Source organism: Orcinus orca, chromosome 7 (assembly GCF_937001465.1).
Source record: "Orcinus orca chromosome 7, mOrcOrc1.1, whole genome shotgun sequence".
Taxonomy (NCBI): domain Eukaryota; kingdom Metazoa; phylum Chordata; class Mammalia; order Artiodactyla; family Delphinidae; genus Orcinus; species Orcinus orca.
The window spans coordinates 48,131,028-48,155,986 of NC_064565.1; the positions used below are offsets into that span (position 1 = coordinate 48,131,028).

Sequence of the window (24,959 nt, forward strand, 5' to 3'; positions counted from 1 at the left end):
ACTATTAAGAGGCACCATGGATATACCTTGATAACTGGTTAGAAATGAAGTGTGAAGTGTCCTAGTGGCCAGGGATGACCTCAGGTATGTTGGCTTGAGCAGTTGGGTAGCCAGGTGGTAGAGCCATTTGGAAAGGCAGTGACTCCAGAAGGAGCATGTTTAGTGCTTCTGAACTGAATCACCCATTAGGATAAAAGGAGGCTTCAACATTCACAGCAGAAGGCCAGGCTGAAAGACCCAGGAGAGACTGACTTACGAAAGTTATGGAGGCCAGGACAGAGGTGGAAAAGGCAAGAGGTTAAGTCCGAGTGAAAAGATGTTCAGGTGAGAAAAGAAGGCTACAAAACCATGCGTACGGTAAAATACATACACGCAAAATATATGGTGACCCAAAGGAAAGACACTGGCAGTATTTTCATGAATAGCTTAGCAGTTGTGAGATTACTGGTGATTTGTATTTCCTTCTCCTCTCCTGACTGTATTTGCAAAGCTAAGGATTGTACAACAAATGTATGGTTTTTGTAATAAAAACAAATGTTATTTTTGAAAAGTGGCTAAAAGAGGGACGATTATTAAAGGGCTTTTAACTTAAAGAGCTTAATTGGAAAGGGTAGCAACAAGGGAGCTAGTGGACAGCTGAAGGAGATAAGTAAAGTGATTTACCACCTCAGAACCATGGTTGCATATTGAGATCACCTGCAAAATGGAAAACTACTGATCCTGGATCCCAACTCCAGAGATTCTGGTTTAATTGGCAGGCAGTGTGGCCTGAGCCCTGGAGATATTTTTAATGCTACCAGGTGACTCTAATGTCACAAAGATGGAGAACCACTCATGTAATTAATGAGAAGTAAGAGGGTTCACTTCAGAGTGGCATTCTGAGTTAATTAGTAAAGAGTAAGAATCTCCAGGACAAAGTTATTTTAGTGAGGCCAGGAGGCGGGTGAAAGGTTAGCAATGAGATGACGCCCGCCAAGCTGGACATGGGCCAGTCACACAGGATGGTTTTAAATGATACAAGTGAAGGGAGCTTAATGCAATCTAATTTTTTGTTTTTTAAAAAAAGGAGCTCTAAGAAACTGCAAGAAATGGGGGCATTTTACATGGAAAGAAATTCTGTAGTTTCAGAGACCTCAGTGCAGTCAAGAACAGGTGGGGAGGCTGGTACCATGTTAAAGGCAAGGGGCTTGGGCAGCCTAAGGGGTTGTTTAGTAAAAGGCAGTGTCAGGACAGCAACTCAGCTGAAAGCCTTCAAATCCACGGAAGACAGTATGGATTATTCACGAACACTGAGGAATGATTGCAGCGCGGCGTGTTGCGACGCAGGCGCACGCACGTGGCAGAGCTGTGCTTCCGGAGTCGCCGGCTCGGCGGGGCTGCGGTCATGCTTCTTTTGAATTCTGGTCCCACCACTGAGGATCCCGCATTCTTCTTGGGTGAGTTATTTCATATCTCTGACTTCCCTCTCTTCACTTGTGAGAAAGAGGATAGTAATGCCTGTTTGACAGGTTTCTCAGGATTAAATACAGTAACATTGTGAAAGCAATGAATAGGTTTTTTCAATGTTTTCTGTTGGCCGGTGTTTGAAATAGGAAAAGGAGATACGATAGCTGTTAGAGGCAGCCTGGACCCATGTCCTTCTGCCTCATTTCCATCTCTCACTTGGTATTTTCTCCATTCTTATTTAACTTTCTAAATTCTAAAGTATGGTGGCTAGGGCAGACAAACTCTGTTTTTCTTAGTAGCAGATTAAAACCGTGGAGTTGGTGGACCTAAAAAAAAAATGTAAAACTTAAAAAGCGTAATTAACAAACTCAAAACTTTATTTTCTACTTAAACTATGTTTGTTAGGGGGCATCGGAGTGAAACAATGATTATTAAAATTTAAACTCTAAGAGAAAAGGCAATTGTGGTAAAGTGTGTGGGACTTTGACTTATATTTCATTAAATCTGAGATGGCTTTGCTTGTAAGATACACCATATAGTGTATTATGAAGGAAAAGGGATGTTCCTTATTAACTATGACCAAATGCTTTCCTTCCTCATATTTTTTTTCCTTATTGAAAGAGCCCTTTGAGGTTAAACATCTATTGTTATCATGTATCACTCTTATATGCATCTAAGAAGGAAAACAGTGGAAAAGTTGGTTAAGGCATCACTTTTCAGTCATTGATGCGTGTATTTTTCCAAACAGTAATGTCCTCTGGGCTTTCAAGTGAATTGGTGATATGCTCTCTCATAATATGCCATATCTTCTAAGCCACTGACATCTTTTTGCAAGCTTTCTTGCCTAGCATGGGATAATCTTTCTGTGCGTATCTCTGTAACGAAACATAACTCAGCTTTATCCACCTGTGGATATTTTTTCTTAAGTTGTATAGCACTATGCTTCTCAAACTTTCATGTTCATACAAGTCACCTGGGGATCCTGTCAAAAGCAGATGTAAAGTAGGTCTGAGATAGGCCTGAGATTCTGCAGTTTTCACACAGCCCCAGGTGAGGCCAACACGGTTGGTAGGTACTACAGTTTGAGAAGCAAAGCTACAAAGCAATTGGTTCAATTGGTTGCTTCTTTGCAAGAAAATGAGGAAGTATGGTTCTTCCTCCAGTAGATATTTGTTTCGCTAATATCAAATTTATGCCCTGCTGCTCTGTCTTCATGGCCTTGTGTGTACACAATTTTTCACTTCAATACCAACTTATAATCTCCTGGAAATTATTTAAATGGCAGTGAAACTCAACATGTGCAGCGCCGGCAATGCACATAATTCGTTGGCATGATGGTGGAGTAAAGAGCTAGGAACAAGTTAGCGTGCGGACAGTCAGTGCTGCACTCCAAAGCCGATTGTAAGCTGCACTCTGATGTCAAAGATGCTAAAAAGTGCAAAAATGTGCAGCTTCGGGCTTCCCTGGTGGCGCAGTGGTTGAGAGTCCGCCTGCCAATGCAGGGGACATGGGTTCTTGCCCCGGTCCGGGAGGATCCCACATGCCGCGGAGTGGCTGGGCCCGTGAACCGTGGCCGCTGATCCTGCGTATCTGGAGCCTGTGCTCCGCAACGGGAGAGGCCACAACAGTGAGAGGCCCACGTACCGCAAAAAAAAAAAAAAAAAAAGAAAAGAAAAATGTGCAGCTTCAGCTCAAGGAAATATGGAGAATCTGTTGCAGACCTCTGTGCTATCTTAACCTCTACTCTTTGCAGCTTTTTTCTACTTAAGAAAATGCTGAAATCAGCTTAGGAAGCATGAGAGATAACAATAATAACCCCAGCGTGTTTCTCAGCCTCTCTGTTTTTTAACATTTTGGCTTCACCTACGTGAGTGGTACACAGGGATGTTGTTGAATGTGTTAGCGTTGGTGATTTGTGTGTTTCACAACTGACTTCTCAGTGGTCAAAATTACCTTAGTACTTGTAGAAAATGTCTGACTCTGAGTTCCCCCAACCTACTGAAGCAGCATCTTTGGGAGAGGATTCTGGGAAACTCTTCCACCAAGTCCCCTGGGAAAGCCTAACTCAGCTCAAGTTTGAGAACCATTGGTTTAGTGTCTTCACACCTTCTGCAGGATTTAGTCTGTCCATCTCCAGGTAGGGGAACCTACCGTGTACCAAACACTGCCAAGTGTTAAAAGGAACACCACACCCGTCAGAAATCTGACACAGTGTTTCTCCCCGTCCTCTCGGAGCTTATGCTCCAAGTAGGTTGAGAGAGAGAAGACTGTGTCATGGCCATTCAGAAGGGGTGGAAGAGAGGAAGAAGGAGGCTGCTTCTGATGGATATGAGTGGAAAAGCCTTTATGGAGAGGTGGGAAATTTGCTAGTCTTGAAAGGCAGAGTGAAATGTGGATAGTACATTGGAAAAGGGCCTTTCTGGCAGGTGGTACAGCATAAGCAAATGCAAGGAGGCAGAGAGCCGACCAGGTGTTCTAAGAAGATGGTTCATGTCACGGAATCATAAAGTGCACCCTAGACAGAAGCAAGATGATGCCCCGGGAGAGCCTGCTCTCTTGTATCTTGCCTCTCCATCTAGAGTTTTTTCATTTATTTCCTTTTCTTCTTTTTCCTTCTCCTCCTCTTCCATTCTAGTCTCTTTTGAAGTTGAGAGAGGAGACCCAGAGCCTTTGATTTTTCATCAGTACCTTGAGCCACACCCCTCTTCCCTCATCGCTGGCTTCGCCTGCCACTCAATTTGTTTCCTCACAGACTCCTGTGTCTCACCCCCTCTGCTGTCAGCTGGCTCGTGAGAAATGCAAGCGTAATGCAATATTAATCTGAGCAAAACACAACTAGAGAGGAGATTTTGCTGCTCTGTTGCAAATAGCATATAGCACCTCCCAAAAGCCAAAAGGAATGATTTTTTAATCATCTGCTGTTCAGGATTATCTACGCTCCCTTTCCTCGGTGTGGATAACTGAGAGTTGGTTGCATTTGGGTTTCAAAGCAGTTTGGACTTTACTGAAATCCAAGGTTCCCTGTTTGCACCACACCCCCATGGGCATTCATGCCTGTAATTAAAGTGATGTGCAAAGGGAGGGCCACAGAAGTACCTCTGATGTGAGTGGTTACCGGAGAAGGACAGCTGGCGTTCTTTATGTCGTGCACGTGAGACTAAAATGATAGTAGCTGCCTTCCTTCAGGAGAGATGGCCTTTGTGCTCTGGGTCTGGGGTGCTGTAAGCTCTAAACATTTCAATCTGCGCTCCAAAAAGTCTTTGGTCAACTTAACACCTTTTTAAGGTGAGACTTCACTATGGTGCCCTTGGGGTTTCACAGTGATACAAGCAGAGATGTTAGAGATGATTTGTTTTAAGGTGGGCAAAAACTGGCCAACACATCCACACACATATATATTCTGGGAGCGGAAATTTTGAGGGAAGGAGAATGCTGAATACAGCATGGTTAGAAAACTTCGTCTGTTCCCTGCGCGTGTGTAGAGTGTGTGCAAGGAGGAAAGATGGGCAGCTTCTTCTAGAACACGCGGAGCTCGGGAGCCGGAGCTGTGTTGCTTCAAACACAGTTTTTGCTGGGTGCAGGGGGGCAGGGGGCGGGGCAGAGGAGATGTAAGCCAGCCCTTCACCTGGACGTGTTTGCCACCTAGAGAAGAAGAGAGGAAAATCTTAGATGAAAACATAGGAACACACACAAGAAGCGCTGGAGGATGTCCTCCGCAGCCGCAGAGGCTCCACACCGCGCTGGGGGAAGGCCCGGGAGCCGGGTGGTCGCCGCCTGGGCAGGTGGCTGCGTGCCTTGGAGGGGCTGGGCGTAATGACAGAAGAGGAGGGCTGGAGCAGGACTGCACCCCTTTCTGGTGGCCACCTTCAGAAGAAGCATCGGCTGAAGCCTCCTGGGCGCTCTCAGTGACTTCTCCACGCCGTGCCCCTCCTTGTTGGCAAGGGCGCTCTCCTGGTTGCCAGGGGCCGCGAGGAGCATTCTCCTGAAGCCCACTGACCGTGTCAGCCCGCAGGGGCAGCCCACGTCCATGTTTAAGGTCAGAAGCAGGACATGGGTGTGCGTCGGGGGGACTCCATCCCTTCTTTGCTAAAGTCAGAATAGGGAGTCAGGACCCCAGGTACCCCTGACTCCCCACCTCCCCGAAATTGCACCACTGCAGCCCCTTCTTGCCCCTCCCCCGGCCACACCCTCACCACGGACACCCCTGCTGCAGTGCAGCACTCGTTCTGTTTTGCTGGCTGGCGCCAACTGGCCCATGAGAAAGAATGTCGTTGATCCGTCAGGAAGGCCGGCACGGGTGCTGTGGCCGGTACCCCTCCCTCTCGCTCCTTAGCCTCCCCTCTCTGTTCCTCTGCCACAGCCAGAGACACTGCTCTTCTTGCCTGGCGCATCTGGGAAGAGGTCAGGTCAAGACTCCCTGCACTCCTGTGGAGCTCACTACGGAATATGTGCGCCCCCGTGTCCGTCCCCTCAGCACCACATAGACGCGGAGCCGGTGGCCCTGCACGGCCGGCTGGCTCCCCACCGAAATGAGGGTGGGCTCTGGGTGAGGACAGAAAGCCATCCAAGGCGTCACTTCCCTGCCGTCCTCGGAGAGGACAACCAGGTCATTCTCATGATTAAACACAGGAACCACTCCCATTGGCTCTGTGACAGCTTCTCCTGGCCATCGTGGTTGCTGATTAAAGAGAACCTGGATTATTTTTCTTAGAAGTAAATTAAAACCACAGAGAGAGAGAGAGAGAGAGAGAGAGAGAGAGAGAAAGGGCCTTCCACTGCAGTGCCTTTGGTGAGAGCCACAGACTGCTCAACCTGTCTCCACCCTCGTGACATCTGGCTCTCCCTCCGTCACCCAGGATACACCCAAGAGGACGCAGGCCATTGCGCAGTAGGTGTGCATATCTGGGGGAGGGGGTGCAGCTGCTCTGGGCCTCCCCTCACTGAGCATATAGCAGTTCCCCCTGAGTGTCAGGCACCGTGCTGGGTCCTGAGTGCAAAGCAAGTTGTCCTCAGGCTCCCTCTCCCACAGGGAGACTGGCCAGCACACCCTGAGCATCTAGGGGAGGATTTCAGACAGTCCTTCCTCCCGAACTGTTCCATCCTGCAGAGCTGCCCGTGCACGTTGCTTTATAGACTGCAGAGCTGCAGCTCTGCCTCAAAAGCTAACGTGTGTCCCTCTGGCTCAGAAGCAATGACCTGTCCACTGGCAGCTTTCCCAGCAGGAATAGAAAGCCTGTACTTCAAATACAGTTTCCTCTAAAAAATATAATAAAAATAAGGCACTACCCTGGTGTTTTCCATCTGTGCGCCTGCCTTTTATGGCCTGGACTTTTGACTCTCATTACAGTTGCTGGCGAGGAGCTGGTGACTGAACATAGGAGTGGCTCCAGGTTTCCGGTATGGGGGCCTTGGGGGTAGCTTTATGGTCGGTGGTGGGGTCCTTGTGTATTGAGCTCACTGGTTATTTGGGGGATGCTGATGGAGACTGCAGGAGGATTAAGCCCTCTCCCATAGCCCCCACCAGTCCTTAGCAGCCTCCCAAATTGAGCCTTTGTTCCATGAATGAAGCCAGCACTGGGAATCAGAGCTGCGGCCCAGTTCCAGCTCTCATTAGCTGGAGGGGGACCTTGTACAAGACTTGGGATTCTCATCTGTAAATAGACTGGGGTTGGACCACATCATCTGTAAAATCCCTTGCAGTGATTCTAGGCCTTGGAGGAAGGAAATGAGATTAGAGATACAGTCTCAAACCCAGAAAAAGCTGATGATGGTGAAAATATATCTCTGAAGGAAAAATGCATGAGACTACAAATGGTGGAAGTAATGGAAAGTTCTTGCTTTTTGTCCCCCAGCATCTATCACCACTACTTCTGACAACAGCACCTAATTTCCATTTGGGAAAGTTGCGAGGATCTTCCAGGGATGGAACCCATAACTTAAAATGTATCCTGAGTCTAGCCACTTCTCCCCAGCTCTGCCCCGCTTTGTCCCAGCCACTGTTGTCTGTGCCTGCTTCCCGCAGCCCTCTCCACACAAGAGCAATGGGAGCTTTTGTGGTTGTTGTTACCTGTTGTACATAATGTCTTTCATTATTTTTTAATTTTTAAAACACAGATATAATTGACATATAACACTATATACTTTAAAGGCGTATGTGTTGGTTTGATACATTGGTATATTGTACTATGATTACTGCAGTAGCCTTACTAACACTTTGTCCTGTCACATAATTATCATTTCTTTTTGTGTGTTGACAATAGTTAAGATTTAGTCTCTAAGCAACTTTGAAGTTTATAATACAGTATTATTGACCATAATCACTAGGTTGTATATTCGATCTCCAGAACTTATTTATCTACTAGTTGTAAGTTTATACCCTTAAACAGCAACTCCCCAATTTCTCCACCCCCAGCCCCTGGGAACCACCATTCTACTCTCTGTTTTCACAAGTTCAGTTTTTTTAGGTTCCACATATAAGTGAGATCATACAGTTTTTGTCTTTCTCTGTCTGACTTAGTTCACTTAACATAAAGCATTCAAGGTCTATCCTTGTTGTCACAAATGGCAGGATTTCCTGCTTTTTCTTGGCTGAATAATATTCCATTGAACATATACACCACTTTTTTTATCCATTCATCTATTGGTGGACACAGGTTGTTTCCAAAACTTAGCTATTGTGAATAATGCTGCAATAAACAAGGGAGGGCAGATACCCCTTCTAGACACTGATTTCAGTGCCTTCAGATATACACCCAGGGGTGGGATTGCTGGATCATATGTTCAATTTTTTAATTTTTTGAGGGACCGCCATACTGTTTTCTGTAATGGCTGCACCAATTTACATTCCCACCAATACTTTATAAGGGTTCCCTTTTCTCCACACCCTCGCCAACGTTTGTTATCTCTTGTCTTTGATAAAAGCCATCCTAACAGGTGTGAGGTGATATCTCATTGCGATTTGATGGGCATTTCACTGATGATTAGTGACGTTGAGCAACTTTTCATGTGCGAGTTGGCCGTTTGTACGTGGAGATCTTTTTCAAACATAACTCATGTCATGTCTTTCCTTTGAAAAGCCTTCCATCCCTCCACCATGGTCAGAATAAAATTCCATCTCCTTCCCTTGGCTGGGCTGGCATCTCGTGGCTCCTTCTCCACTTCCTCTCCCATGGCTCTCTGTTCGGTTCACACTGCTTGGGCCACACTGGCCTTCATGGCTCTTCCTTAATAACCCTGGTTTGTTCTGCCTCAGGGCCCTTGCACTTGTTCCCTCTGCCCAGGTCTTTACATGGCCTCTATTCTCCTTTCATTCGGGCCTCTACTCAAATGCTACCTCCTAAGAGGGGCCTTCCCTGACCATCTCATCTAAAGTAGCACTCCACCACCTCCCCACTTCACTCTCTACCTTCTTAATCTGCTTTGGTTGTTGGGTTTTTTTTTTCAATAGCTCTTGTCATTTCTTAATTTGTATCATTTTACACGATGTACTTGTTTTTTTTCTTTCCTACTAGTAACTAAGCCCCAAGAGGGTGGGGCTCTGATCTGTCTTGTCCCTACTGTGTCCCCACAATATACAATAGTGCCTGGCACATAGCTGGTGCTCAGTAAACACTAGGTGAGTGAGTGAGGTCAATCCATGCATTCAGTGTCCTGGCCACACTGCTTGGTTCAGGTTAGGCACATGACTTAACCTGGTCCAGGCAGAGTGAATCCCTGGACTTTGTCAGAATGGTGAGCTGCGGGTACACATTTTCCTTCGCTGCCCTACGTGTTGTAATGGTATGAGGCTGAGGCCAGAGCTGCCAGATGGATCCAGAATCGCTGGCCAACGCAGGGGAAAGCAAGACCAAGGGGCAAAACCTGGTGGCATCCTTAGGACCTTGAATGAAGCCATGCCTGAAGCTGTAACTTTTCAACCAACGTGAGCCAATACATTTCTTAAGCAACGTAGCAATGCTTCCCCACATCTCCCAGAGGATAGAATAAGACTCAGATGAAAAAAAGTTGCGTGACTTAGCCAAGGTCACATGTCAGGTTCAGGCTCCATTTCAGCTCTTCTGACCACAGTGCCATGCTTGGTATTCTTCTCTGCATGGCCTCAAAGGGACCTGCTCTGGGAAAGGCAGCAGCCTTGCTGACATGACAGAGCCTGATAGGTGCGGGGTCATCTTAGCCTCGAGGCAGAGCAACCTGCTATTTGTCTTCTGTTTACATGGGGCTTTTCTTCAAAGCACCCCACCTGCTTTTGCAAATAACTATTGCAAATATTCTCTACAGCAAGGCTAGAGGAGACAGGTCAGGTCAAACAACGGCAACAGATGTTCTCCAGCCTTAGAAACCAATGAGTGTCCAGCTGACAGAGGCCGGATTAACAGTGCAGACCTCTGTGATTTGGCTAGTGGAGTGACGTGGCACCTCCCGGGTGTTTAATTCTCATTGTCCATCGGCACCACCAACAGAGTGTGAGATGTGCAATTCCTTATGTTTCAAAGAGTGGCCCTCCGCCCTCACAGGCTCCTCTCCCGTGAGAGCCACTGAGGACGGCTCTGCTGGGCTGTCCCACAGGCCCGGTCTGCCTGCCTGACCCAGGATGAGCTTCATTTCTGGAAGCTGGACCCACACTGTGTGAATCCTGAGCCCACCCCCTAGGCTTGAGGTCTTTCCAACAGCTTCCTGCTGACAGCCCAGGGGCTGTTTTCAGGAGGGAGGCTGCAGGGGCATCTCAGCCACACGTTCTCACATTTGCTCCAGGCTGCCAAACAGCATCGAGTGAGCTGTGCCCTGGAGGCGGTGCCCGGGCTCCCCTGCCAGCCCTCAGGCTCTTTATGAGGGACGGGACCCCATTCATCCTTGGGAGTTGTCTCCATTCATGCATGGCAGCATGCACAACAGCTCATCAGGAACCTCCCCTGGATCTGGGATAATGACCTGCTGTGTCTCCCACTTTGCCTCTCAGCTAGCCTCTTGGGTTCCTTCCTATTATCAGCCTGCTCTGCCACTTGGACGAGGACACGTCTCAAGCCCGATACTCAAAGACCCCCCGCCTGGGTGTTGGCACTCATTTAGGCATATGGCCCTACAGAAGGGGGGCTGGGAAACTACCCAGCGTGGAGTTTGAATTCAGCTAGTAAAGATGGGAGAACGATTTTGACTTTCTCGGGCAGTTCTCAGCAAACTAGAGTCTGGACAGAACCTACTAGGCCTATGCTAAATGACCATCTGGCTTCAGACCCCTAAGGTTGGAAGATTCCCACAAATGCGTGTTCTTCCAGCAGGGAGGTGTATCAGAATCAGTTAGGGCAACGTGGCCTCTGCCTGCGGACATTTGAGTTCAGTGATCTGGGACGGAATCACTACACACGTTTCCCTACCCCGACACCCCAAAGCCCTGAACTCCATAGACAGAAAGGAAAGTTCTGCAGATACAAGGAAACTTGAGAGGTGATCTCAGCTGACAGGGAAGACAGCCTCATCTGACAGCAGACCGTCAGCTAATGGGTTTCAGCTAAAGAGCACCGGGTGTCACATGCTGCAGAGCCGAATGGAGCAAGTAGCCAGCACTTTCCCCCACCTTCCTCATTCTCTCCTTCACTGGAACTGACAGCAATCTCCTCATAATATGCCTCTAGGACAGCCAAGCTCTTACCACCTGGGGGACAAAGACAGCCCCTACTGTCCATCAGGGGTAGCCCATGGCCAGGCCGTAGAGACAGTCTCCACTCATCCAGCAATTTGTGCTTGGCTACCCCCTAGCCAGGACCTCGGTGGGAGGCTGGCAAGTGGCAGCCACCCCAAACCACAGGGGCTCTGCCCTCCAAAAGGGATGCTACTCTCAGTCCCAGCGGGGACAGGGGCAGGGTGGATGTCTTTGGGGGAAAACCTGGCCATCGTTCAGCAGGAAGCAAGCCATGCATTTGTTCATGGCGAGGATTACATTTCACCCGTAGTTAGCTGCTCCAAGCAAGCAGCGGTAATCTCTGCTCTAGAAGGTCGCATAGGGTAGGCTTTCTCCGCAGCTGGACTGGGATGTGTGTGGCCATAATGCTGTTTCTACTGTCAACAGTAACAGCTGCCACGTTCTAGGTACTGTTGTAAACACGTCGTGTTATTAGCTGCCTAATCCCCATTATGGTGTCTTCAGGTAGGTCCTACAATTATCCCACTTTGTAGGTAACCGGGGCACAGAGAGTTCGCGTAACCTGTCTGAGATCACACGGAGAGTGAGTGGAGGAGCTGGAAAGAGAACACAGGTGTTCTGCCCCCAGAGTTCTCCATAGCTTGGGTATGAAGACAGGGTACCAGGTGGGTCTGCAATTCTGTCAGGTCAATTCAGGGACCCATCGGATCAGAGGGAAGTGGTGGCAAAGGCACCGTCTGCCTAACAGGGTGGTTAGAGTTGATGTAGTCTGGGCACTGGGAGTCAAGGCTTTTATGATTAATGTCAGATATATGCGATTGGGTGACATAAAAGCACCATCAGAGTGTTGTAACCAGGCGTGCTGGTGAGGCAGTGGGGGAGCACCAGATACCGGCCATAGACACCTGAAGGGCTGGGCTAACTCAAGCTTCTGCTTTCCCCAGACACACGTTCCAATACCAGGAAAGAGAAACCGGAACCAAGCTCCAAAGGGCTGGCTTCAGATCCTGTCCAAGGCAGCTGTCGTGGTCCTAGAAGGCCTTTGGTTCCCTCCCTCCTCTCCCTTAGCCAGGCGCCCACCTGCAGGGGGCCCTTCTCTGTGCCAGGCTTTGGAGGCACAGAATAGAACCAAACAGCACCTGCCTCATATGACTGTAGCTGGCGTTGCCTCTGTGTAATTCATAGGCATGCTCTGCATTGAAGAAAAGGCCACCTGCCCTCTCTTCCTGTGTGTCTGCCCAGGAGATCCCTCCCCTGCAGACCTTCGGGAGGGGAATCCACTGAGTGCCTTGTGGAGGAGTCACCGCTCCTGCACGGGGAGGGGGCGAGCGGGAGACACTGAACGGTTCTGCTGGAACCAAAGAGCAAAGGCTTGTGAGTAGAGCAGAGAGAGCGGGGGCAGCAGCTTCCTGCGTGGCTGGGGGCGGGTGGTCGGCACGCTGCCTGGCCAGTGGGCGCTGCAGAGTGGATGTGGGAGGACAGGGACGTCTTGCGAACCAGGGCAAGAAGGACCTGAGATGCAAACAGGTGGCCTTGGCCAAGTGAATAAGGAATCCAGAACTCGGGGACAGAGCTCCCTGGAAGGGCTGTGTCCTGGGCTCCCAGAGCCGTAGCCCCTGTCACTTGTGGCTGGAACTGCTCATCTGCATGGGACCTGGTCCTCTGAGGCAAACAGACACCTGAACTGGCATTCATTGAGGAGGAGAAGGAGGAGAGAAAAACGGACGGCGACATTTCTGAGACCCAGTCGCAGATGGAGGCTTAGAGGAGAGTCCCCAGTCTCGGTACAATTTATACAGTGAGAGTGTACCTGCAACCCCTGAGCATTTTCTCTCTTCTCTCTCACACTCCTCACAAACACACGTACTACAAACACACTCACTCCACCACCAACACACCCCACCACAGACACCTACTCCACCCCCACCCACCCCCACTCACACACCCAACCACGTGTGCGTGCACGCGCGTGCACGCACACATACACAAACACACCCCGCAGGGTATCAGGCTATGACCCCAGCTTGGAGCTTCCTTGGGTCTATGTTCTGGAACCTTATCACAGGAACTTTAGCACTGCAGTGACTAAGTCCTCTAGGATGAAGTCCAATGAGACCTTCTTATTCTAAATTCTCTTTTCCAGTGAATGCCGGCACAATGAGTTTCCAGCTGACAAGCAGAACCACAAAGCCAGACAACATCTCAGATGATCACTCAGGGCCTAAGGGAACAGACGGGACACCACCCAAATCTCTTCCAATAATCGCAGTTGCCTTTTAGTAATCCTTTCCGGAAGGGACATATGGCTCAATCTCAATTCCAGAGTCAGTCAGTTTTTCTTAGGTAGAAACGGTGCATGATTATCCTGGTTTGGAACCAGACTCATAATCTGCCCCACATTATTTATTTACCATTACTTAGAGCATCACTTTTTGTTGGAATCTCTTCATTTTAGATTCATTACAATTCCTCTTTCAGATTCTCTCCCCCATTCACAGCAGACTTGCTTTCGAGTGGGAGGCCGTGAGGCTGCTGGGGGTGTATTTGTAGGTGGAAATCTCTGCTGGGGGGGTGGGGCAGGCATTTAGGGTGTTTGTGGAGAGGAAACGAAAAACAACAATCCGGTGGTACCGGTCCAGCAGTCACAGGAAGCTGCACAAGCTGGAGGTCTCTGTGGCCAGTAGATTCCATCCTGTACCCCGCTCACCTTTTATCTGTGGTTTTTGCGGGCGCAGGAACCCAGTCCTTGGGATGGTCCTTGTTCTCCCAAACACCTACCTCCTGGATCCCTGAGTTGGTGTTATGCAAACCTGGGAGGCCCTTAGGTTTGTCAGTCTCTCCATTCAGGTCCTCTGTTCAATCTTCAGAGTCCTGAGGTGGGGAAGAAAAGGACTGCAGTAGCTTCAGAGGACAGACCAACCTCACCAAAGTGCACGGTCTGACAGGTCCCTGTTGAGACTGTTGGAGACAGATGTCACCGTGCTTGGGGCCAAGTTTCCCCAGAGCCTCAGAGTCTCAGCAATGAATGCAAAACCCCCCCTGGGAAAAATCTTTCCATGCAAGTTCCACCCAAAAGTGTTCGAAGAAGTAAGCCTAATGGCAGACAAGTGTAAATCTGGACACCAGGGTTCTTCTCAAGCTAGGAAGTTATTTAAAGTCATAGGTCTTCCTACATCTTGCACATTTTGCATTCTATTCTGTATTTATTTGTTTAATATAAAAATATTTTAATTATTCACAAGCTAAATTATAACTTTCCCCCATAAGTCTTCACATTAAATGAACTCTCTAGGAAAATGCCTGCTCTTTATTTGTATTCCTTGCAGTAGGACTTAATTCATTAAGAGTGGGCCTATTCTATCCCTTACTGCTGTAATCGGAATAGTAATACAACTTTCACTACCCATGATTGGTAGTGGAATTCTGGACAGGATATTGTGCTAAGTGTTCTCTATGTATCCCCTTTTTCCCACTTTTAAAAATTGAGATATGATTCCCATACCCTAAATTTCAACATTTTAAAGTATATAATTCCATGGGTTTTAGTATATTCACAAGGTTGTGCAACCATCTTCACAATCTAACTTTAGAATATTTTCATCCCCCCGAAAAGAAATGCTCCAAGCATCACCTTGTGCCCTTTAGCGATCGCTCCCCATTCCCCCCTCCCTCAGCCCCTGGCAACCCCTCATCTACTTTGTGTCTATGGATACTTGCGTTCTTTCAGATCATCCTAAACAACAACTTTGAAGGATGAGAAAACTAAGCCTCTGAGAAGTTCAGTAACTTGCCCAAGCCCCATATGTAGTAAGTGGCTGAGCCAGGTTTTAAATCCAGGTCTGTCTGACTCCAGCACGTCTGCTCACAGACGGTTCCCGTCACTCCCTCCGCTCTGTCTACCGCTGCTCTCATTCCATCCCAGTGCCCTAGTTCAACCTGAACACATCCAAGGGACTTTGCTCATTCCATTTCCGCAGGGCCAGGTGCCCTGCTGCCACGTAGCAGGTGCTTTCTACCCCACACCTGCTGGGGATCAAGCCAGCCCCTATTTGCATACCTTTGGGATGAGGTTTATCCCTCACTCACTGGGTTCCACCTACAGGGAAGGGCTCACGTTGAAAGTAGGGACCTTGGCTAAGAATAAGGATGGGACCAGATGCGTGAAGCTAGAGGGTAAGGAAGTGCCAAGAGGGGAAGCAGGAGGACCAAGAATCCACCTCATGTCTTTGGGGATTATCCATCCTATTCAGAATCATCCCAGTGGCTTGTCACACACTTAGGACATGGTTGGTAGCCCCTGGTCTTTTATTTGGAGAGAAGTCAAGCCCGCGTCGTTCTTTCACAATCAGTAAATGTTTCCAGGACAGCAAATTCAAGGAGAGTAGGGATGAGGGGGGAAAACTTGCAACTTTAGATGTCTAACAACTTGGTCATTAGGCCTAATCATCAAAAGGAACAATTTTTTCAGGTCATTAGCTCTCGATGTGAACTGCCCCTTCTGCCAGAGCGCAGACAAAATTCTCGATGGCAGCATGGTTTAAGTTGGGGCCCCTGTTTAGTGCAACAGCAGGCAGGCCTCAGATGCTAATCCCACATGTTACAAGGCGTCTTTATGAGTGGGTACCTTCTGCCTCTCGCAAGGCCCCTCCTCCAGCGCTATTGCCAAGGGGAGCAGGGAAAAATGATACCTTTCAGCTGTGACCTTTCTGCTAGGAAATCTCTCAGTTGATCAGTTGCCAATATGTTTAATGTGATATTTGCAGGGAGAATGGCCTTCATTAAATGGTAAGGTCAAATGCACCATTGGAGGAGGGAGACAAGAAACACCATGAGAGAAGGGAATCACGCCACCACCACCCCCGCCACCCAGGGTGTTGAATGAGTCCAGAAATATTGAAAAAGGTCTCTAGGGCAATGACTGCAGCTTTCCAACATCGAAGGTTGCTGAGTCAAGCTCCAAGTACTCAAAAGCAAGCTCCCCGTATACTCACTGGATAAATAAAAGCAAAGGGTAAAGTGACTGCTGGCCGCCTCAGAGCTCACTTTGCTGTGCTCTGGCAGGAGCCAAGGTATTCAATTTAATTCAGCTGATGGGAAAGGCATAAACTACAGCAGTTCTGTTTAGAGACTCCCCCCCGCCCTGCCCCATTCTAGGGGAAAAAAAAAAAAAAAGCCAGGATCCCAAAGTGTTTCCTAAGGGCCCTCAGGAAGATCAATCCATAGAAAAGACCACAAAGTGTAGCTGCCGGTGAGTTTTTAAAGTCTGCATGTGGTTTTCATGTGCCTACAAAACCCAGACAATCAGAAGAAGCTCAGGCAAGATCCAAGGTAAAATATTTTTCTTACGGCCCTAAAGGTGTCATTTCTTGGTTAGTTTGTCAGTTTCTCCCTGAGAGCCTTTGAAATGTAGACACAGTTCATGTAGGGGAGAAACAGTATGATAAAAAGAGAGCATGTGTTCTGGCATCAAGAAATCTATATTTGTGTCCTGGCTCTCCCTTTTACTAGCTAGCAGACTGGGCAAGTTATTAAAGTTTCATTATCCGCAGAACGGGGTTATCAGCTGAGGTTCTTGGGCTGCAAGTCACAGAAAGTTTAACTCTTAATGCTCAAACAATGGAGGGGCTGAATGGCTGACATTACTGAGGACCAGAGGACCAGCAGCTGCTCAGTCTGGGCCTGTTTCCTTTGTCTGTATCTGGGCTCACTGCCCCACCACATGTCAGCAATAGAGAAACGGCTGTAGCGGTTGCAGGCCTTATATGCACACACAAGTTCAGCAGAAAGAGACGCCTCCAGCAACTCTCCCTTAGGAGAAACCAAATTTCTTTCCCAGAAGCACTTCACTAACTTCCTCTTGTTTCCTATTAGCCCGAAGAAGTCACATGCCATTTCTTAACTAACTGCTGCAGCAGCAAGGATGCCATACCCTGATTGGCTGAGAGCTGAGTTCCTCAGCCTATCAGTGGCAAATGATTCCTCTTGGACCAAACAGACCCACTTCTGGAGCTAGAGCTGGAGCTGGGAGTGGGATCTGTTTCCTGGGAAGGCCGAGGGATGGATGGATTATGCTTAGGTAGGCATCAATTACCCCATTCACAGAAGACTGTGAGAATTAAATGAGATGTGTGAAAGTACTTAGCCCAGCCTCTGGCCCAGAGTGAATCTCAGTGAGAGTTTCTCAGGGTGGAAGGTGGGGAAGAATATCATAGATGAAGTGAAACCAGAAATGAATCATTCACATATCTGGAGGCTACAGGTTAGAGAACATGTTTCTAAATTGCTTGAAATTCTATTCCGATAACTGTCCAGCACCTACCACCCCCCAAACACAAACATGTAGCGTGTTAGCATTAAGACCATCCTCAGGGTGCTTCTAAACTCTGGAGTAGGAATTAGAAGAGCATTCCCTGGCTGAAAGACACAGCATGCCTGAGCCTTCGTTTCCTCCCATTAATTTGCTCTTAGTTAATTGCCATTGTTGTAAGTGGTCTCACATCGTTCCCATAGGCGCCCCAAACAGTACTGTTTAATAGAACTTTCTGAAATGATGGAAACGGTTTTGGTGCTGTCCAGTATAGTAACCACTGGCCACATGTGACTATCGAGCACTTGAAATTGTGGCTAGTATGACTTAGGAGTTGAATTTTCAATTTTCTTTTCATTTTAATATAAACAGCCATATGGGGCTAGTGGCTACCATAATGGATAATGCAGCCCTAGACTGGAGCTCCCTGAACGCTGAGGCAGAAGTTTCTGCTTCCTCCGTATCTCACCCCAGCCTTGAGTCAAGCCCTTGGAGGGCCCTCCATCAGTGCGTCTGACCGATTGACTAATGATGCCACTTTGCACCGAATCACGCATAGACCTGCCCTCACACAGCTGTGTAAGAGAGAGGAGAAAGACGGAATTAACTTGGGCACAAGAGTGATGTGCTGCTTGCTCCATTCTCTGCAGCAATGGATTGCTTTATTATCTAGGTCATTATCAAGTCTGTTCCTGACTGGGTTTGCAAGTGTGCCTGTTAATTGTTTGTGTAAATAAGAATGGCCCTGGATGGTGAGGGGAGCTGCCTCCTCCTTCCTCATCTTCCTGGCGCCTGGCCCTGCCTTCCTAGTTGATGACCTTTGTCCTGGTCTCCTGCTCACTTGAGCACTTGCTGAGATGATGCAGGCTTGCAAAGGGGAGGGAAAAAACCCACTTCAGGGGCTGAGCAGACTGAATACATTCTCGCTCGACAGCTGAGAGAATCACCACTTCTACCATTGTGTTCCGGAAACACCGCCGCTGATACTCTCTCAAGAGTAACAGTAACCCCGGTGAACGGTGCCCTTTCTGGGGAGGTGAACACATGGGCACACTTTGCCTCTCTCTCCTCCATGAAAAGGCCACCGTGGATGGCTCAGGTAGATGCAGTGCCTCCCCCACTATTGTCATCAAGACGATGAAAGCCCTGCCCTCTTTAACATTGGATCCAGAAGGGTTTAGACGTGGGAGTTGTTTCTCAGCTGCTGTGGGGAGTAGCTTATTTGTAAAGCTCCCCTGCTTCTGAACTGAACCTTGAAGCTCAAGTTGCAGATGAAAATCGCCTCTTCTCCGGGTATTTATTAAGGTGTGTGCACCACCTAGAGGCTGCTGTCTGAAATTCAGACAGTTCAGCCACCAACCTGTCATCTTTCTCTTTTTTCCATGTCAAACAAATGACCTCAGAAAACCTGTCTTTGCTGAGTAAACTCCATTTTCCTCCTGCCTCTTCAATGCTGGCTCTCTGTGATCCCAAACTCTCCTCTCACGGAGCTCTGGGCCTAAGGGAGGCCTGGAAGTCTTCCCAGGACTTTCCGGCCTCTATCAAAAGAAAAGAACTTTCCAGGCTGTCTTGAGACTTAAGAAAGATGCTTAAGAAAGGTGAAAGGAGCCTTCCTGTTTATGTCCCAGACCTACACAAGCACTCTGAGCCACACTCGGGCTGGGTTCCTATGCATGGGCTTCAGTCACCCAGGACTGAAGGTCTAGGGCCTCTTATCCCCTCTCCTGGGACCACAGCATGGATTAGGAGCTGTCCCCAGGGATGGACACTACATTAGGGGAACCGATATCAAATATTTTATTGGTGTCACTGCTATTTATTTTGTTTTATTGTGGCAAGGTATACATAACATAAAATTTACCATTTTAACTATTTTTAAGTGTACAGTTCAGGGCCATCAAGTACATGCACAACACTGTGCAACCATCTCCACTGTCCATCTCCAGAGCTTTCTTGTCATTCCCAACCAAAACCTCCACACTCGCTACCCAGTAAACCCCTATTCCTCCCTCCCTCCAGCCCCCAGGTACCTTGATTCTGCTTTCTGTCTCTATGAATTTGCCTCGTCTAGATAACTTATATAAGCGGAATCGTCCAATTCTTGTCGTTCTGTGTCTGGCTTGGTCAAATATTTTTAGCTGTGGCTGTTTTGACTTGGGCTAGAGAGGCCTGGCTTTTCTGTTTTCTCTGGAGGAGAGACGGGAAAGAAGTCAGCAAAATGAACTTAAACCTTGCCCTTGAGCCCCCGCCAGCCCTGCTTGTGCTCCCCGGCTGGGTGTGCCTCTGAAAACTGCTGTGGCGTGGAGGAAAGGTGGAGCCACAGCTCAAATCTCTCAAAACAAACAAGGAAGTGTCCATTGTTTAGGGGCTTAGGCGAATCAGGCCTCTGCTGGCATTTCCTAGCCAGGGTTTACGGGGATCCGGAGAAGGCAGGCATTGTGAAATCTGACGGGAGGGGCCGCCACTGCAGAGCCTGTGGGGAACTAGAGGGTCTGACCCTGCAGGTTTGGGGCCAGACAGGCAAGAGGCAGCTCTGAGTGAACTTATTGGTGGAGTGGTTTTGGGGTTTGTGGGTCTGGAGGGAACCTGAGGGATCCAGGGGGTTGGGGTCTACACTTCTTTCTTCCTCATTCTACGGAGAATTGATTGTGTACTTTACAGTCACCGTGTTGCACTGACAGAAAGGACCCTGTGGTAGAAATGGCTATTATTATGTGTGTAGGTTTCAGCGCTTCTTATATTATGGAACTGTAATTCTGAAAATGCCATTTCCCAGGGAGAAGGGGATTGGAGCACCGGCGTGAGTCATTGTACAGGTAACAACACGTACACAGCATTTAAATGGCTGGCAAAGCACCTTTCACTGACATGACCTCATTTTTCATCCCCGAGAAGAGAAGGAGGTAAATGGCACCGGGAAAGGGTGCGTCAGTTAAATGGTGATCATCTCAGACCTGCCTATGGGCCTCAACCCTGAGATATCTCCTTGGCTGCAAAGAGGGACTCAATGGGAGGTTCCCCCAGGAGCAAGGAAACTTGACCTCTAGGCCAAGGTCTTTTAGTTGATGAGTGGAAAATGTTGAGTTGAACGGTCACTTACTTCTTTGCAGGACTTCTCAGAGCTTGTAACGTGTTAGTGTGCCTTGTGACTCGCCAAGGGGGGGCTAGAGCATGTAATGTTTCTCACACATATTTTACAGTGGAAAAGTGTTTGAGACTAATGTTCCTCAGGACACCGTTTGGGAAGTACCGACTAAAGAGGGTGGGTCCCTTGGCCCAGGGAGAGACCGGGACCACCAAAAAGTGGAACCAAAGAGCTTTGCAGAGAGGTAAAGGAAGCTGGAGATCTAAGCAGGATGGCCTGAAGCCCAGAGGAGCAGAGCACATGGCAAGGGGCTCACTCCTGGAGTGAGGACAGAGCAGGTCTGAAAGCAGAAGGTCCAGCTGCAGAACTTCCCGCAGTAGTCGGGCTCATCTGAGTGCGGTCCGTGCAGCATCTGCCCTTCCATCTCTACCAGCTCGACAGCAGTGGGATCAGGAAAAGCCCCAATCCCTTCAGGTTCATGGGGAGTCCCTCAAACTGGTCACACCCTCTCACACAGGAATTCAAGGACACCTCAGGTCATTAAGTCCTGTGGGGGTCACACTTGAGAGGAGTCATCAACACAGGCTTGGAAACCCCTCACATGTTTTCTGGATGACACATTCATTCGAATGGGCTTTAATTTTTATCGTGGATAAGCATAAAAGTTGTAGACATTTTGCTTTCTTTCCCAGCCTCTTAAATCAGAGTGACGGTAATAGCTGCTGTTTTGGAGGGCTTTCACTCTACCAGGCACTGTCCTGAGCGTTCTAGGTCAACGGTTTTACCTGACTTTCACAACAAACCTGTGGGAGAGGTGTTATTACTTTCTTCATTTCACAGATGAGGAAACTGTGTCTTAGAAATGTTATTAGGTGTCTTGTTGTTGATCACACAGCTAATAGCTGATGGAGCTTAACCTAAGTTACCTTGGAGGCTCCAAGCTTAACCATGAGAATTTACTGCCCCATTACATGTAGAAAAGATTACTAGTTGCCCCACCTGCCCATTCATTCTCCCCATCTAACTTTCCAGAAGGGTCTGTTTTATTCCAAAAAGCCAAGACTGTATTTCCCGGCTTCCCTTTCAGCCTGTTCACTGAGTTGTGAGCAGAAGTCATTGGGTGTAGCTTCTGGGAAGGCTACTTAAAAGGCTACCGGACTAAGACACACCCTGTTGACCTTTTCCTGATTCCACCTACCTAAAATTTGGAGATGGTGGTAAGAGTTTCAGAAGCCATCTTGGACCATGAGGTGTCCTTGAGGATGGACATCCCCTTGCTAAGGATGACAAAGCAGGAAGGTAGCAGTCCCTGCCAGTCAAGGAATCAACACACCCACGATGGACTACATACTGTCAGAGACAAATTAGTCTTTGTTGTATTTAAGCCACTGTTATTTGGACTTCCTTTCAGTTCTGTGAAATGAAGCATATCCTAACAGATTCACCAAGCCATATTTCAAATTGCGCTTCCTGGTCTGGATTTCTAACTGCCTGCCCATCAATGAATAATCTCTTCCACTAAGCCCTGTTTCCTTTCCATACCGCATGCCCCAGGGAAGCATGTTCCCTCCTTGTCTGACTCAAGTCCTAAGTCCCAGTGACCTTTTCCACACCCGCCCAGCCTCTCCCTTTCTTTTTTTTTTTTGAATTTTATTTTATTTTATTTTATTTTTATACAGCAGGTTCTTATTACAGCCTCTCCCTTTCTAAATCCAGCAATTAATACCATACCCACACATCTGGCCCTGCATTCTTTTCAGCACCATTCAAAATAGTATTAGGAATGTTTTATACCAATGACTGTTTGGGGAGGAGCATGGTTTAGTGTAAAAAGCACTGACCTGGTAGATAAATAAGGGGGTGACTCTCCCCTTTGCAAGCAGCAAGGTTGTAAGGGGAGAACTGGTAGGTGATCACTTCCTCCACATGAGCCTGAGACCCCCTGACTCGGCCAGTAATGACTTTTCCATTTTATGGGAAGCAGATGGGATTTTAATGGACTGTGATTATTGTCTGTTTTCTTTAAGCAACATACACCGAGACGTCTGTGCCCCTTCCAGGCAATAGGATATGTAGTCACAAAAAAGAAGGTGATGTTTGCAAGTTCCTACTTAAACCCTTTGCTTTAGAAATCATGCTGCTTTGCTTTTTTATTCCCCCCAGATAAGAGGAGACCCCAGCCCTCTGTTTTCTAGATGAATCAAGAGAGTTGCGATTGGGTAGTACCACAGTGTCCCTTTTTTTTTACCCTGAAGAAAACAAACAAAAAACGGACCGGTTCTTGATACAATAAATATTAGGATACTCTTAGCAGGGGAAAAACAGGATAGAGTTTGGACAGAGCAGTGGAGAGGGCTCCTAGGATGGCTGGCAAAATTCTACCCTCCAACTCATTATGATGAGAGTTTTCACTCTGTAGTAATTTATGAAGCTATACATTTGTTTTATGCCACTTTCTGTATTTGTTATATTTAACATAAAAGGTTTAAAAAAGGGGGGAGGGAAGAGAGATCACATCTTCCCATTAGAACTGTCTCCTAGTCACGTTCATTTGTAAATGGCGGCAGGATTCTTTAAACCCGCCCCCGCCCACTGCCAAGGAAGCAATGCAGGCTCTGGAAAAATGGAAGAACCCCATTTCTGCAGAGAGAGGTGTGACAGTAATAAGTGTCCAGCTAGTTACAGGTGAAAGAGTATTATATATTTTTTCTTTTCGAATCCTTAGCATGACCCCATAAGACATACTTAAAAAAAATTTTATTTTATATTGGAGTATAGCTGATTTACAGTGTTGTGTTGGTTTCAGGTATACAGCAAAGCGATTCAGTTATACATGTATATATATCTATTCTTTTTCAGATTCTTTTCCCATATGGGTTATTATAGAATATTGAGTAGAGGTCTTTGTTGATTATCTATTATATATCTATAGTAGTGTGTATATGTTAATCCCAAACTCCTAATTTATCCCTCCTTACCACCTTTCCCCTTTGGTAACTATAAGTTCATTTTTGAAGTCTGTGAGTGTGTTTCTGTTTTGTAAATAAGTTCATTTGTATCATTTTTTTAAGATTCCACATATAAGTGATATCATACGATTTTTGTCTTTCTCTGTCTGACTTCATTTAGTATGATAATCTCTAGGTCCATCCATGTTGCTGCAAATGACATTATTTCATTCTTTTTTGTGGCTGAGTAACATTCCATTGTATATATGTAGCACAGCTTCTTTATCCATTCGTCTGTCAATGGACACTTAGGTTGCTTCCATGTCCTGGTTATTGTAAATAGAGCTGCAATGAACATTTTGGTACATGACTCTTTTTGAATTATGGTTTTCTCAGGGTATCTGCCCAGTAGTGGGATTGCTGGGTCATATGGTAGTTCTATTTGTAGTTTTTTAAGGAACCTCCATACTGTTCTCATAGTGGCTGTATCAATTTACATTCCCACCATCAGTGCAAGAGGGTTCCCTTTCACCACACCCTCTCCAGCATTTATTGTTTGTAGATTTTTGATGATGGCCATTCTGACCTGTGTGAGGTGATACCTCATTGTAGACTGTTTTGTTTTGTTTTGTTTTGTGTGCAACTCAAAAGACATACTTTTTTTTAATACCCATCTTACAGAGGAGGAATGTGAGGCACCGAGAGGTTGAGTAACTTGTAGTTAGGAAGGGCCTGGGTCAGAATGCAAATGCAGGCAGTCTGGGTTTCCCCTACCACCCATTTGACTGGGGGATGGAGGATGGGGGTGGGGTAAAATCATTGTGGCTACTGTCTCTCTCCGGGTGTCTCGCATTTACATTTTACTGAAATGAGAATAAAGCACGGTTTTGCCAGAGAGAGACGTTTCTAATTTTGGCACCGCTAGCATGAGCCAGTTTGGCTGTGCCGACAGGAAGGCCCAAGCTCCTGCTTCCTTCTCGGTGTGCCCTGCTCTTGTGACCAGCCATCCCAGTGTGCCCAGGTCTGAGAGGTGTCCTCACACACAGGACTTTCGGTGCTACAATTGGGAACCCTGGGAGAGTTGCTCACCCTAAATGGGCCCCTGCAGCAGAGGGATGCAGGGACAGTCTCCCCAGAACAAAGCTCAGGCGACAGCTGGGACACTATGATGCATCCGTGAGCCACAAACTCCCATCAGGGAGCACACCCAGCAAGGAGGGGTTCTGGCCGCTCAGAGCCTGACTAGGGGGCTGCCTGGGATTGAGTCAACTTCCTAATGTGGAAGGCTGAATTAATCCTGACACCAAGAGAAGAAAAAAATTCGATGGTAGCCTAGGAATGGTTTGAATGAGAGCGAAATTACATTTCTTTATATTGGGCCATAAATCCCTCTTGGACTTCTCGTAAGTCTAGACCATGTTTAATTCTGTCAGTCACCCTGAGCCGGCACCGTGGCCTTAGCAGACAAGGATCTGTGCAGGCTGCTATAATCCCTTGCAGGGGAACAGAGCTCAGGGCATCCACAAATGTCACAGT

At 47.6% G+C, this 24,959-nt stretch overlaps 1 protein-coding gene across 1 annotated transcript in view; it reads left to right on the forward strand.

Annotated features, from left to right (window-relative positions):
• Positions 1–1,356: 1,356 nt before the first annotated feature.
• Positions 1,357–24,959, forward strand: part of DAPL1 (death associated protein like 1) — a 97,300-nt gene continuing 73,697 nt past the window's right edge. Inside the window, exon 1 of the mRNA XM_049712298.1 lies at positions 1,357–1,436. Coding sequence (XP_049568255.1) covers positions 1,385–1,436 — 52 coding nt within the window. The 5' untranslated portion in view covers positions 1,357–1,384. The remainder of the gene's footprint in view (positions 1,437–24,959) is intronic.